At 45.3% G+C, this 16,526-nt stretch overlaps 1 protein-coding gene across 5 annotated transcripts in view; it reads left to right on the top strand.

Annotated features, from left to right (window-relative positions):
• Positions 1-16,526, top strand: part of LOC121584492 (myocyte-specific enhancer factor 2C) — a 103,963-nt gene that overhangs the window by 48,062 nt on the left and 39,375 nt on the right. For all 5 annotated transcript variants that reach the window (XM_041900386.2, XM_041900389.2, XM_041900387.2 and 2 more), the window contains exon 3: positions 4,353-4,556. In XM_041900386.2, coding sequence (XP_041756320.1) covers positions 4,353-4,556 — 204 coding nt within the window. The remainder of the gene's footprint in view (positions 1-4,352; positions 4,557-16,526) is intronic.

Raw genomic sequence — 16,526 nt, 5'->3', positions numbered from 1 at the left:
CCCTGTCACTCCAAAATGTTGCCCTAATACAGTTGAATGGCAGATGCCTTTATATAGCTTCTGATGGCCTAGCCAATGGCTGACTTAGCTAGCTAGATTTATCTCCCCAGAGACCAGCAAAGAAAAATCCTGATTGGATATTTTTTTCTCTTCAGTATTAACCCTTTTCTTTCCAACAAAAACTGAAGAGATTAAATCAGAACATCATTGAAAATAATAATATCATTATCATTATTATAATGATTATTTTATAAATCCCTATCCCTTCTCTGAAGGTGTAGAAGGCCCATTGTTCCCTACTGTGTTTGGGTTAGTAATAATTTGTAGAGTGGCTCTATTTCCCCTCAGCATGCATTTTTTCACTATTCTGAATGTCTAAAGAATCCATATGTTGTTCTGGAACATGAACACAGAAATACATTTTGAACTCTTATTATGGTGGTGATTTGACATAATTACAATCATGGTCTTGAATTTGAATCGCATTTTTCTGGTCTCGGTCTTGACTCGGTCTCGGACCCCTTGTCCCCCTCCCGGTCTCGGTCTCGACTCAGTCTCCCCCCCACCACCCCCCACCCCCCACCCTCCGGTCTTTGTTAACCTCCTGAGTGGCGCAGTGGTCTAAGGCACTGCATCGCAGTGCTAACTGTGCCACTAGAGATCCTGGTTCGAATCCAGGCTCTGTCGCAGCCGGCCGCGACCGGGAGACTCATGGGCGGCGAACAATTCGTCCAGGGTAGGGGAGGGAATGGCCGGCAGGGATGTAGCTCAGTTGATAGAGCATGGTGTTTGCAACGGCAGGGTTGTGGGTTTGATTCCCACGGGGGGCCAGTATAAAAAAAAAAAAATTCACTAACTGTAAGTCGCTCTGGATAAGAGCGTCTGCTAAATGACGTAAATGTTAAGGTGTGGGTGCTGTGTGTGGGATTTTTCAGGTCTAGTTGTTAAGAGTATGGAATGGGGGTGGGGGGGATATTTATGTAGGTGTTATTTTTTATTTGTTCAGCTTTTTTATCACATTCTATAGATAATATGGGCATCGCCTTTGAGATACAGTAGCTCTGCCCCTGGAGACAGACCCACAGTGCCATGTGTGCTACCTGCCACCTTTTATAGTATTGATGTCAGTTTAAAGTGAGTGGGTGATGCCAGTTCTGGGCCTGCATGTTAGGTGCACTACTGGTCTACTACTACAGTGTATCTTACCCTAAAGCCTCTGGTTCCTTCAACTTCCTGTAAGTTCCTTCAATTTCCTGCCACCTGAGGAAGGCACCACTTAGGACCTGTTCCAGACTAAACTCACATGACCTTCTAGTGTTGTCTTGTTGAGTTTGTCATGTAGCCAGCAGCCAGCAGGCCTAGTTAGTCCTTGGTGTTTGTATTTCTGTCCCAGTGCATTATAGATTCCTGTGGGCTTGTTATGACAATTAATCATCCGGTCTCTACCTGCCTTTGGTCCTTGCGTCTGAACAATGTTTTTTAGCATTTTGGTATGACTGTAAATGTCACCATGGTATTTAAAGCCCAGGTAGCCTTTGCCTTTCAGTGGTAAATCAGTCGAGTTGTAGTGAAGTCTGGAGCCTTTGTCATGCGTGATGGTACAGGGAGTTCAAAGCATCGCCTGTCTCTGGCTTCACCTCTGTTGTCTTTAAGCCCTGGTGTCCATTCGATATGGAGCTCATTGTGGCATCTGACATCATTCACCAACTGGGAGGGAAGGCTGGGACAGGGTCAGTAGTTCATCTGAGGTTGGCCTATACAGAATGACACTTCTCAACTCATCGTAGAGGGGAGGACGATGAGGGGAGGATGATAGATATTGTTTGATATTATTCCATTTCTGTGGTGCATCCTGTCAGATTTCATTTCAGGAAATCAAAGGAAAGGAAAGGCAAAACTCTATTGATATCTATCCTTCTTCTCCTCTTTCAATCCTCAGAGCTTCTCAGCTGGTGAAGGACACTGGAAAGATCTGCATTGGTACATTCATTTATTCCTTCACTGATACATTGATGTGGTCCTCTGTAGCTCAATAGGGCGGCAGGTAGCTTAGTGGGTAAGAGCGTTGTGCCAGTAACCGAAAGGTCGCTGGTTCTAATCCCCGAGCCGACTAGGTGAAAAATCTGTCGATGTGCCCTTGAGCAAGGCACTTAACCCTAATTGCTCCTGTAAGTCGCTCTGGATAAGAGCGTCTGCTAAATGACAAAAAATAAATAAATAAATAATTGGTAGAGCATGGCGCTTGTAACGCCAGGGTAGTGGGTTCGATCCCCGGGGCCAACCATACATAAAAATGTATGCGCACATGACTGTAAGTCGCTTTGGATAAAAGCGTCTGCTAAATGGCATATTATGTGGTCCATCCATATACAGATGTAAGATCTTAATTCGATCACTCTTTTGTTGCTGAGAATTTTCCTGTGCAGCAGGAAATGCAAACTTGTTGTGTATTTGAGTTTTAAAAAGGCTTCTGAAGTTTGTAATTTCCACTTTGACATTTCAGATTTGATAAAAATGGCCATTAATTTTAATCCACTTAATAATTCACATTTCCTGTTGCTGCAGGATTATTTTCCTGCTGTTGCAAACTGTCTCAAATTACAATCCTACATCTGTATGCCTAGGCAAAGTTTTTCACTCCAGAACTTTCATTCTGTTAGACCTAAACAGTTGGCTGTGCTCATAATCTTGTCCTCGCCATTCGTATTTATCAGTATGTGTGCAATTGGTGTGTTATTGGGGAGGTAAGGTGTCGCTCTCAATCTCTGTCTCTCGATCAACCCTCATCAGCTTCTAGCTCCAGTCACAGAGAATGGAGAGGGGGGAGGGGGGAGAGACAAAGAGAGAGAGAGAGAGAGAGAGAGAGAGAGAGAGAGAGAGAGAGAGAGAGAGAGAGAGAGAGAGAGAGAGAGAGAGAGAGAGAGGAAGAGAGAGAGGGGGAGAGAGAGAGCGAGAGAGAGAGAGAGAGAGAGAGAGAGAGAGAGAGAGAGAGAGAGATGTAATTGAGTATCTATATTCTTGTTGATCTGGAGAGGTGTCAGAAAAGAGGACAGTTGAATGTTTCTTTTTTGTATTATTGTCCTATCAGACCCCAGGTAATTATGGGGTTATCACAGGGTCGTGAACCAATCAGATTCTTCCTCCATGCATCCCAGAGAACCAGCGTAAAAGCACAGCAGAGAGCTTATGAAGCCAGACACCTAGTGGGTTTCACCTTGGGCGTGTAGCTTTGACATTACTGTGCTAGTGTGGGTGGTGAACATTGTTATCCCATCACTGAAGGCCAGGTAACGGAGACATGAATGACATAACTCACATGATGCTATTTAGAAACATAAAGGACCATATGTGTGTGTTTTAAGATGATGTACTGAGGTAGTGGGCCTCAAACACATACACACACACGACCGCACACACACACACACACACACACACACACACACACACACGACTGCACACACATGCACACGCACGCACGCACACACACACAAATACACACACACACAGACACAGGTCCCCATATGTGAAGAATGCCTGTGTGGTTTCTGTGGGGCAACATTTATGTCTTCCTCGTGCTTCAAGAAGTAGCTATATAAAACAAAACTCAGCGAGCAAAGCCCTGTGTTATTTTTACAAATACAATGTTGCTTCTTCTTCTTTAATAGACAGTTTTAGCTATACTCTCTCAAGCCCACAATATAGTTTGCGTCTGTGTGTGTGTGTGATAAACTGATCTGCGTCATTGTTATCTCTTCACATTTTTTATCAGCCTCTTTTTTCTTCTCACCAGAGTAGATGGACAGTTACAGTAACCTTTTACCTTTCATGGGAGGTTGGACTGGAGAACAGCCCTGACTTTGAGAAATGTATGAGTGGAAAAGCTCTGATTGCGCCAGATTTCTCTTTTCTTCATACATTATGAAGGAAAACAAAAAAATAAAGTATGCCATTTTATTTTATTTTCATAATAAAATGTAGGATCGCGTATTGTAAAATCCAGGTTGGTGTTGACACAAGAACTGAAAATCCCCACCATTCCAGCCCCAACAAGGAAAACACAACACACAGTGCTGAAAACCTAACTCTAAATTCACCGTCAGACATTCACCCTCTAACGTCTCTCTCTCCCCCTCCCCCTCCTCACTCCTTTCTCCCCCTCTCTCTCTCTCCCCCTCCTCACTCCTTTCTCCCCTCTCTCTCTCTCTCCCCTCCTCTCTCCTTTCTCCCCCTCTCTCTCTCCCCCTCCTCTCTTTCTTTCTCCCCCTCTCTCTCCCTCTACTCTCTTTCTTCCTCCCCTCTCTCTCTCTCCCCTCCTCTCTCCTTTCTCCCCCTCTCTTTCTTTCTTTCTGTAGGTGACGTTTACAAAGAGGAAGTTTGGCCTGATGAAGAAGGCGTATGAGCTGAGCGTGCTGTGTGACTGTGAGATCGCCCTCATCATCTTCAACAGCACCAACAAGCTGTTCCAGTATGCCAGCACTGACATGGACAAGGTGCTGCTCAAGTACACTGAGTACAACGAGCCCCACGAGAGCAGGACCAACTCTGACATCGTGGAAGTGAGTCCCCGGAAACCACACACACAAACACACTTAATGACCTTTGGGTTCATATCTAGACTACCAAAGCTTCATTTATCCACACAAAGTCCTCCTCATTTGATATCTGTGCAGACAAGTAGCTCCACTATCCCTTGGGCTCTCTCTTAAAGAGACAGGCCCCTACAGTCCTTGCTGTCTGTAAGGCCACACTTAGCCCCTGTGAGGTTTAAACCCTAGTTAGTGTCCCCTAGTTAGAGTCCTCTAGTTAGAGTCCCCTAGTTAGTGTCCCCTAGTTAGAGTCCCCTAGTTAGAGTCCCCTAGTTAGTGTCCCCTAGTTAGTGTCCCCTAGTAAGAGTCCCCTAGTTAGAGTCCCCTAGTTAGTGTCCCCTAGTTAGAGTCCCCTAGTTAGAGTCCCCTAGTTAGTGTCCCCTAGTAAAAGTCCCCTAGTTAGTGTCCCCTAGTTAGTGTCCCCTAGTTAGTGTCCCCTAGTTAGAGTCCCTTAGTTAATGTCCCCTAGTAAGAGTCCCCTAGTAAGAGTCCCCTAGTTAGTGTCCCCTAGTTAGTGTCCCCTAGTTAGAGTCCCCTGGTTAGAGTCCCCTAGTTAGTGCCCCCTAGTAAGAGTCCCCTAGTTAGTGTCCCCTAGTTAGTGTCCCCTAGTTAGAGTCCCCTAGTAAGAGTCCCCTAGTTAGTGTCCCCTAGTTAGTGTCCCCTAGTTAGTGTCCCCTAGTTAGAGTCCCCTAGTTAGTGTCCCCTAGTTAGAGTCCCCTTGTTAGTGTCCCCTAGTTAGTGTCCCCTTGGCATTGTTATGACTCGCGCTCTAGGGGACATGTTGCTATTGGTTGCCGTGGCGTGGACGCCCGGCTCAGTGGGACACTAAATGGCCATGTCAGGTGAGCTGCTCCCGCCAGGCCACAGGGACAGGCCAATATCATGAAGGATCCTTAAGATCCAACTTGACCCTGGTTACAGAACGGTCACCATGACGATCTGCCTGACCCTGGTGGGCCACACACACACATCACCCACACACATACAAACATGCACACACAGTGACTTAATATTACACATAGGTGCCCTCTTAAACCTACACAAACACCTGAACACACAAACACACCCACAACACACACCCACACATACACACACACACAGGTGCCCTTGACAACACAACATGTGAGAGGGGCCCTTGACAACCCGACATGTGAGAGGGGCCCTTGACAACACGACATGTGAGAGGGGCCCTTGACAACACAACATGTGAGACGGCCCTTTGACAACACGACATGTGAGAGGGGCCCTTGACAACACAACATGTGAGAGGGGCCCTTGACAACACAACATGTGAGAGGGCCCCTTCACAACACAACATGTGAAAGGGGCTATTGACAACACAACATGTGAGAGGGGCCCTTGACAACACAACATGTGAGAGGGGGCCTTGACAACACAATATGTAAGAGGGCCCTGTGACAATACAACATGTGAGAGGGGCCCTTGACAATACAACATGGGAGACGGCCCCTTGAAGCAAGCATAGGATCACCAGATAGTAGAGTAACATAAAAAGAGGAGAAGAGGGTTCTTTCTGATGTCATACCCAATAACAAAACAAATATGCCATCAACTCAAGTAAACATTTTTGTGAAGTTTCCTGAGTCCCCTAGTTAGTGTCCCCAAAAGCAATAAAATAACACATAGTATATAATGCATGCTCTTTTGTTGATGTTGCATACAGGCCAGACCATGTACTTCCCATTTCAAGTGGTCAACTAAAATCTATACTCTGTTTAGAGTAGCTTATCAAAGTATAAGTAGCATTAATGATTAAAACACAGACTGGATACATTAGCATAGAATGCATTTAAGGAGGCAAGTATATCATGTTGTTAGCCTTAGATATGTTCTGCTTACTATTTCAAAACTGCTCTTACTTTGCAAATGTAACTGTACTAGATGCATTCAATTTGGGTGGTTATATGCATTGGTCATATGCATTGCAATGTATTAATTACAGTGAAATTATGTATTTCAAAATAGTGGAATGTATTGTAATGACACGTTTTACCCAGTAGGCCTACATATGGCCCATTTATAATATAGTATTTATGTATACCACAGGAGATTGGTGGCCCCTTAATTGGGGAGAACGGGCTCATGGTAATGACTGGAGGGGAATCAGTGGAATGGTATCAAATACATCAAATACATGGTTTCCAAGTGTTTAATGCCATTCCATTAGCTCCGCTCCGGCCATTATTATGAGCCGTTCTTGTGTCCCTGTGAAATACCCTGGAGAATTCCCCTACCATGCAGCTGCATAGAAATCATATCCAACTACACAGAGAACGATAACAAGCTTTCTCTCCGTGTTATTTCATTTCCATTTACTAATTTAGCAGACGATCTTATCCATAGCATAGCCTACATATCCAATCTCTGCATATGAGCCCTGCAGCAACTGAAGTCAATGCATTAGCTGGTCCTGCAGAGACCATGAAGAGAGCCATCACATTTCAACAAGCGCCTGTGACCAGACCTGCAGGGGCTTTGCAGCGCTCCATTAGCCGAGTGGAGGATGGCTAACGCGTAAACAGCCGTGCTTGAGGAGCGCTGCGGTGCTGGCTTCTGTGATCCCAGGGCGGACACGGTTCCGCTCGCTCAGAGCGACTCGCAGCGGGAGAAATCAATCTGAAGAGGCCTTAGCCTTAGCCGCGGCGTGCTAACGGGATTGGCCACATCGCAGCCACAAGCACGTTTACTGTGGGAAGTGGAGAGAGGGAGGGAGGGGTGAGGAGAGGGTATCGGATCTCTCCTGCCGAGCCTCGTGTGCCGCTGCTAGGTTACGTCACAGGTGGGGGATGCGGGTGTGAGGAGGGGACAAAGCAGACTTCCTGTTGTGATGGCAGGATGGGTAGGAGGTCCAGGACAGGAAGACAGGGAGGGCCGTTGGGAGCTGGAGGGGGTAGGCCAAAGACCAGAGAGCAAGGAATAGACTACCATGTGACATAGTTGATATATGTGAGCAGCAGCAAGGGAAGACTATACTGTATATCTATAACTCCTTAGATATGAACACACACATGCACACACAGACACACACACACACACACACACACACACACACACACACACACACACACACACACACACACCGACTATACTGTATATCTATAACTCCTTAGATATGAACACACACGTGCACACACACACACACACACACACACACACACACACACAGAGCATCTCAGTGTTTTGCGATTGGCTGCTGTGCCTGGAGGTGTAGTAGGAGGAGAGGCAGAGGTAGGGGTGTTCTGCACAGCGTGTGGGCGGCTGGCAGAGAGGCCTGCTACATTAGCAATAAAGCTCTATGTAATTAGCATGTCTTTGGTTGATAATTAGCGTTGTTGGGAGAGTGGCACTGAGAGGGTTGCACAGCCTCTCCAGCTATAGTATGTTTTGCAAGAGGCTCCAGGGCTTTATCGCTCTATCGCTCTCCCTCTCTCTCTCTCTCTCTCTCTGTGTTTTTTATCTTCATTTATCTGGCCATGCCTTCCCTCCTAATCCATGAAAAGGAGAGAGAGAATATTGAAAGAGAGAAAAGAGGGAGAGCGAGACAAGGGAGGGAGGGATGAGGAAGAGAGAAGAGTGAGAGAGAAGAGTGAGAGAGAGGAGGGAGAGAGAGAGGAGTGATAGAGAAGAGGGAGATGGAGAAGAGTGAAAGAGAAGAGAGAGAGAGAAGAGTGAGAGAGAAGAGGTAGAGAGAGAAGATTGAGAGAGAAGAGTGAAAGAGAAGAGGGAGAGGGAGAAGAGTGAGAGAGAAGAGAGAGAGAAAGAAAAGTGAGAGAGAAGAGGGAGAGAGAGAAGAGTGAAAGAGAAGAGGGAGAAGAGTGAGAGAAGAGAGAGAGAGAGAAGAGAGAGAGAAGAGGGAGAAAGAAGAGTGAAAGAGAAGAGGGAGAGGGAGAAGAGTGAGAGAGAAGAGAGAGAAGAGTGAGAGAGAAGAGAGAGAGAGAAGAGAGAGAGAAGTGGAAGACAGAGAATAGGGTTGAGAAGGGCTAAATTGACTGTCTCAGCTGAGGATGACATTTCCACAAATATCTGTGAAACCAAAGAGACCAAGACACCAATGTTGTCCCCGGCAGCATTCTTTGTTTTGACCCTTTTTGACATCTCTTTATATTCCTATTAAATGAGTCCTACAAGACAGCATCAGATGCTAGACAAAAGGTGGGAAGGTCCACATAATTAAAGTGAAAGAAAATAATTTTTAAAAAGCTAATTATTAAGTCTTGTATATAGCTTCTTAAAGACACACATAAGTGTACGTCAGAACAGCCCTAGCCTACTTTTGGCAGGTCTACAGTGCAGTTTGCCACTGGCACCAGATAAAAAGCTCCAATGCGCAGACAGATTTCCTATCCTCTCAGCCTGCCAGGCTGGCTTCCTGGACATGTGAGCAGCATTAGTGGAGAAATGGGAAGCCGTGTTGGTAGATGACAGGAGAATGGATCTACCCTTTCCTTTTTTTTTTTACCTCATCACCAAGAATCTTCTTTGAGCTCTCATTGGAGATTTATGACATGGATATGGGGATTCTTAATTGCCAGTGCACATGAAAGACATTTTACTTCTCGCTAGTGGGTAGACAGAGCCAAGCCAAATGTGGCTGGCGCTCAGTGCAATCGAACAGGTACAATGGGTTTGTTTTTCCTCTGGGAAACAAAGAGCACACGTTTCAGATGGAGCTGGAGGGTAGAGAGGGAGCACCAGCCTGGAGGGTGGGGTGGGTGTTGGCTTGGTAGTGAATGGTTGGAGGTGTGGGTGTGATGATGGGCTCACTCCTGCAGTGACGATGGCATCATAACCTCAGCCTAGTTTAGTGCATCAGACTCCGACGCAGCGGCCACAGCCTCACATGGGGCGCCACATGGGCGCGTGGCACGGCCCCCAGCCGTTAGAGGAGGAAGAGCAGGAGGGCAGGTGGCCAATCCCTTTTCCCTTCAGATTAACCTAATCTGGTAGTTCACTTCACCCTGTAATCTTAAACAGCAGAAGCGGGGGCTTGGCTGACCACCCTCCCTCACTCTCTTTTCCCCCCTCTCTCTCTCTCTCTCTCTCTCTCTCTCTCTCTCTCTCTCTTTCTCTTCACCTAGTGGGAACTTCTGAATGAGAGGGGGAGGGGGGCAGGGGGATGGATAAGAGGAGGGAGGGGGGGCAGAGGGATGGATAAGAGGAGGGAGGGATGCAGGCTGGTAATTATTTCCAAAGGTCATTCTGTTAATGACTACCTGCTTGGCTAATGAGATTCAGTAAAGCTCACTGGCGTATGGTTCACCCGTGTGTCGAGACGTGTGAGGAAAAGCACAGGTGTGACTCCAGCCCAGCGACAGCCCATTGGAGGGAGGGAGGCAATTGGGGAGGGGGGGGGGGCTGAGAGAGAGAGAGAGAGAAATAGAAATATACCAACATCCACACACATATTTATTACATGCCCCGCACAACATTTCATTTGGCCAATAATTTATTTTTTTCTTCCACATTTATAAATAGACTAATTAATTAGTTAACCCTCTAGAGTCTAAGCCCTGTCTAAAATATTGGATGAAACATTGAATTTGGCAATACTGATATTAGCCAAAAAAAACGCATTGAATAATAGATTCACCACATGGAACAACAGATAGTAAAAAAAAAAATCTAAAGTAAGTTTGTTCTGAAGTGTCTGTTTTATATCTGTGAGATACTGTATAAGACCATTTCCCCCCTTATTTTAGGCACTAAACTATCTCCATATATATTTCCATTCATTTCTTAAACTGGTACCAGGGACTTTCAGGCGAGTCTTGTAAGGCTTCGTGAGAGTCTCATCTTTCAATAAAGTGGTCATAATAGTTTGTAGGCCAAACCGTTCGGACGCTACATACGATTTTGTGAGAAGACCGATTTTCGGGATGTCTCATAGTCTGACAAACACCGCTCCAGCTCTGCCACCTTTCACAGCAGATATCAGCGGATGTGGTGGATGCAAAAAAAACAGATATCTCTAGCTTAAACAGACAGATTTTTATTTTGTTATTTTGTTAATTAGATTTCTGCGGGGGTGCGACCACTGTAGGCTAAGGGTTAAATTGATTTCAGTCTAATTTGCTTCCAAGCTTTTCCTTACAACTTAATTAAAGCCTTTTTTCTCCATCATGTTCTTGCAGGTCAACAGACTCCGAGCATGTGATAACCTTTTTCCTTGTGAAAATATTTTCCAGAATGTATCTATTCTATGTACACACGAACGATTTTACTGAGTTACATAGAAGGTATCAGTCAATTTAAATAAACTCCTTAGGCCCTAATCTATGGATTTCGCATGACTGGGAAAAACAGATATGCATCTGTTGGTCACAAATACCTTTTTTAAAAAGTATGAGCGTGGATCAAAAACCCAATCAGTATCTGGTCTGATCACCATTTGCCCCATGCAGCACGACGCTTCTCCTTCACATAGAGTTGATCAGGCTGTAGATTGTGGCCTGTGGAATGTTGTCCCACTCCTCTTCAATGGCTATGTGAAGTTGCTGGATATTGTCGGGAACTGGAACACGCTGTCGTACACGTCGATACAGAGCATCCCAAACATGCTCAATGGGTGACATGTCTGGTGAGTAGCAGGCCATGGAAGAACTGGGACATTTTCAGCTTCCAGGAATTGTGTACAGATCCTTGCAACATGGGGCAGTGCATTATCATGCTGAAACATGAGGTGATGGCGGCGGATGAATGGCACAACAATGGGCCTCAGGATCTCGTCAAGGTATCTCTGTACATTCAAATTGCCATCGATGAAATGCAGTTGTGTTCATTGTCCGTAGTTTATGCCTGCCCATACCATAACCCCACCACCACCATGGGCCACTCTGTTCACAACGTTGACAACAGCAAACCGCTCACCCACACGATGCCATACACGCTGTCTGCCATCTGCCCGGTATAGTTGAAACCGGGATTCATAGGTGAAGAGCACACTTCTCCAGAGTGCTAGTGGCCATCGAACGTGAGCATTTGCCCACTGAAGTCGGTTACGACACCGAACTGCAGTCAGGTCAAGACCCTGGTGAGGACGACGAGCACACAGATGAGCTTCCCTGAGACGGTTTCTGACAGTTTGTGCAGAAATTCATCAGCTGTCCAGGTGGTTGGTCTCAGACGTTCCCGCAGGTGAAGACGCCGGATGTGGAAGTCCTGGGCTGGCGTGGTTACACGTGGTCTGCGGTTGTGAGACCGTTGGACGTACTGCCAAATTCTCTAAAACGGCATTGGAGGCGGCTTATGGTAGAGAAATTAACATTCAATTCTCTGGCAACAGCTTTGGTGGACATTTCTGCAGTCAGCATGCCAATTGCACGCTCACTCAAAACTTGAGACATCTGTGGTATTGTGTTGTGTGACAAAACTTCACATTTTAGGGTGGCCTTTTATTGTCCCCAGCACAAGGTGCACCTGTGTAATGATCATGCTGTTTAATCATCTTCTTGATATGCCACACCTGTCAGGTGGATGGATTATCTTGACAAAGGAGACGTGCTCACTAACAGGGATGTAAACACATTTGAGCAAAGAAAATTTAGATAAATAAGCTTTCTGGGATCATGAAACATGGGACCAACATTTTACATGTTGAATTATATTTTTGTTCAGTGTACATATTTGGATTCTAAACAGCGTTGAGAATATTAGTTTTAAGGAGTTTTCTCGGTGGATTGCTGCTCAATGACTGCTTTTTCTGCCTCACAAAGAGCTCTGCTGTCAACTCTTTTGACCTGCCCCATTTATACACATCTCAAGGTCCAGCAGAAATAAGGAAGTTATGATACGTTGCCTTACAGTTGTCCAGGTTGATGTTGGGCTTGTGTATGAAGTGCTGTGACAGACAGACAGACAGACAGACAGACAGACAGACAGACAGACAGACAGACAGACAGACAGACAGACAGACAGACAGACAGACAGACAGACAGACAGACAGACAGACAGACAGACAGACAGACAGGGTGTGACATGGTGGTTATGGTGATCAGAAGGCTTCTAGTAGTGTTTACTACTGACAGACAGATCAGCCATGCTGCTTGTTGTTCCTCCTGAGTTGAGGATTAAAGGGCGGAAGCCACTTTGGCAGACTAAGTCAATTAACCTTGTGACATTGGCAAGCTACCGGTATTAGAGATTGACCAAAACAAAAACTATGTGTCATCTCATCTTTATCAGGTGCATCTTCAAAAAGTTTGGCACTTTAGGCATGAGGACTTTTCTCTATTGCTGGACTGACTGTGTAGGAAATCATTATCAGTCTCTAAGCCAGAAGTAGGGAATATGTATACTAGACTGAGAACTGCTTCAGTTTGGTATTTCGACAAAGTATCACACTTGTCGTTGGCTTTAGGCCATACTTTAGTCATTCGGTAAAAATGTTACAAATATCTCTACCCTGACTGTCTGTTTGCCCTTGACACAAAGTTATAAATGGACTCAAGTGTTTGGGGGGGAAAGCTCCCACATATTACATGCTTGTGAAACATCGTCCAAGTGTTCAAAGTGTTTCGCGTCATGAATTCCACCAACTGAGGTGTTTGTTTGTACTATTTCTTTATAAATTGTCTGTCCTCGGTTGCAACACTCACTACCGAGTTCCAAACTGCCTCTGGAAGCAAGCAGCACAATAACTGTTCGTCAGGAGCTTCATGAAATTGGTTTCCATGGCCGAGCAACCGCACACAAGCCTAAGATCACCATGCACAATGCCAAGCGTCAGCTGGAGTGGTGTAAAGCTCGCCACCATTGGACTCTGGAGGAGTGGAAACGCGTTCTCTGGAGTGATGAATCACGCTTCACCATCTGGCAGTCTGATGGACGAATCTGGGTTTGGCGGATGCCAGGAGAACGCTACCTGCCCGAATGCATAGTGTCAACAGTAAAGTTTGGTGGAGGAGGAATAATGGTCTGGGGCTGTTTTTCATGGTTCGGGCTAGGCCCCTTAGTTCCAGTGAAGGGAAATTTTAACGCTACAGCATACAATGACATTCTAGACGATTCTGTGCTTCCAACTTTGTGGCAACTGTTGGGGAAGGCCCTTTTCTGTTTCAACATGACAATGCCCACGTGCACAAAGCAAGGTCCATACAGGAAATGGTTTGTAGAGATAGGTGTGGAAGAACTTGACTGGCCTGCACAGAGCCCTGACCTCAACCCCATCGAACACCTTTGGGATGAATTGAAACTCAGAATGCGAGCCAGGCCTAATCGCCCAACATCAGTGCCCAACCTCACTAATGCTCTTGTGGCTGAGTGGAAGCAAGTCCCCGCAGCAATGTTCCAACATCTAGTGGAAAGCCTTCCCAGAAGAGTGGAGGCTGTTATAGCAGCAAATGGGGGACCAACCCATGATTTTAGAATGAGATGTTCGACGAGCAGGTTTCCACATACATTTGGTCATGTAGTGTAGTAATAGCTTGTTGTATTTTAGTCCCATGACCAGGGGGATGGGGTATTTACGCAAAAAAAAAGAATAGCGTATGTTTTTTTAGTTACGTTTTATTTCCCGTCTCCAGTCTCTGTGTTTTCCATGCACTTCCCTGCGATTAAAAACAGCTGCAGAATTCACGGCATACCACATCAAAGTGTGTGTGTTTCAGATGTCCAAACTGAGAGGACCCCCTCCGCTCAACCCTCCGCTCCCTCTCTGTTTTTTGGGTATTCTTTTCCCTAATAATAAATGCTTCAAAACCGGTAGTGGTCTAAAAATAGAGTGCGGCTGAGCTAAATATAGGACTTGGCTGGCGGGGCTGGCTAGGAGAGTGGAGAAGAATAGGTGTGGAATAGCTGTGTGTGTGCGTGTGTATATTTGTGTGTCTTTGCGCGCATGTGTGTGTGTGTGTGTGTCTGTGTCTGTGTGTCTGTGTGTGGAGAAGTAGAGTGAATAAGCAAATCATCAGGCTGTTCATTCAGGATCACTCTCTCTCAGGGACGACTGTGAACACTTTCCCCCGGCCACAACATGCACAAGACCCAGTGGTCAGAGACCCAGTGGTGCCAATAATAATTTGATCCTCAGGATAAAGGGCTTCATTATTTCATTAAATGCTTGTTTTCTCCCTCTCTTAGACTCCCTGTATTTGTCTTCTCGTCTCAGACAAATTAAAGGCACAGCTTTGTTGAAGTTTATAATGTTTTAGGAGCACTGGGAGGGTAGACTCAACAGCCTTGTTTCAATCCGTAAACACGCACACAAACATACCGACTGAAATTAACACACACATTCGTATGCACCACCATAATGTCACACACACACACAGACACCTCTCTCAATTATTTGTTTGTCAGATTTCAGGTAGTCAAATGTCCGAGGGGCTGTTGAAAGTCCTGTTGAGAGTTAAGCTTAATGACATACTGTATGTCACAAGGGTTGAGCAGGGAACTAACGTGAGCTTCACCTCCATTGGGGATTGAATATACGTCAAGTCATTTTCATTCAAGTTAATTGGCAGGTAATTACCCCTAGCACAAGTGACAAACCTGAGAGATGTCACGCACAGCCAGATCGCTCAAGATTGATTTTGAAATTGGACATCTGTCCATGCCCTGAGGACATCGAGAAATGCCTTCAAACCGGCCACTAGGGGCAACAGTGAGCACTATTACCATCAAGTAGTCGCGTAGTTCAATCCCAGTGGTAGATACTCGTTAAATTAAAAAATATATTTTACTCTATCCCTAACCTTAACCCTTACCTTACCCATTCGTAATGAATGCCTAAGCTTAATGTTTTAACCCTATCCAAAACCTTAACCCTTAACTTCTAATTTTGACTGATGTTTGGAGCAAATTCGAAATCTGATGTTTGGAGAAACGTGGATAAAAGTCAGAATCTGAAGTCAAATTGGTAAAACCATGGGATCTTGTTGGTCACGTACCCCCAAGTCAACCTGCTGGTGAATCCTAAAGATAATATACAACTCTCCTCACCATACCATACCTTCTGTGTCCCAGACACAAAGATTGTTTAGTTTTTTATCCATTGAGTTTCACACATTTAAGTCTGTCCTTTTCTTCAATAAAAGTCTCACTTGCTTTTAGTTGCCTGTTTTGGAAGACGCATAAGACAAAATGGCGGTGTACGCATGCCGATTACAGTCCTTAGCTCAGCATTTTGTACCACATCAGACACACAGACATTCCAGAAAAGCAGAACTCCCGACTAGAAACTACAAGTAACATTTTGATAATCACAAGCATTCTAAGGTCAATACAAGCAGAAGTCTGAGGCACTCAAAACAACAAAAGGTATTTTAAAATAGATATTCTGAAATGTGCCAATATGTGGTCCCTGTGGCATGGATTAGCAGTGCAGTGGCAGGCCACTTCTGATGCCACGCTGCCAAGCGCAGGCTTATTCACTACACAGCCCCAAAACAATTCACTCCAGTCATTAGCATGAAATGATGCCTTGTTCTTTAAAACTATTTGTGGAAAACTGGGAATAATGAAGATCTATTTTTATAGCTGGCATTGCCATGGTGGGAGGGAGGGAGGGTGTGGAAACTCAAGGTCTCAACATAAGTCAAGCGGCTGGTCATTGTTACTCAGGGCCCCCACCAGGCCCCCAGGCCCCTTTCCTGTTGTGGCACCACGCGATAAGAGACACAGAGACAAAAGACGATAACTGACGATTGGTCGGCCATAATCAAGATGACAGCCAGAACCAATCACTCATTACCAGCTGCTGCTGCTGCTAACAGTATGATACAGTATGATACAGTCTGATACAGTATAATACAGTATGATACAGTATGATACAGTATGATACATTCTGATACAGTATGATACATTCTGATACAGTATAATACAGTCCGATATAGTCCGATACAGTCTGATACAGTCCAATACAGTATGATACAGTCTCTGACAGTATGATACGGTCTGATACAGTCTGATACAGTCTAATACAGT

This window comes from Coregonus clupeaformis, chromosome 16 (assembly GCF_020615455.1).
Source record: "Coregonus clupeaformis isolate EN_2021a chromosome 16, ASM2061545v1, whole genome shotgun sequence".
NCBI classification, from domain to species: domain Eukaryota; kingdom Metazoa; phylum Chordata; class Actinopteri; order Salmoniformes; family Salmonidae; genus Coregonus; species Coregonus clupeaformis.
This window is presented reverse-complemented; position numbering and strand designations above follow the sequence as displayed.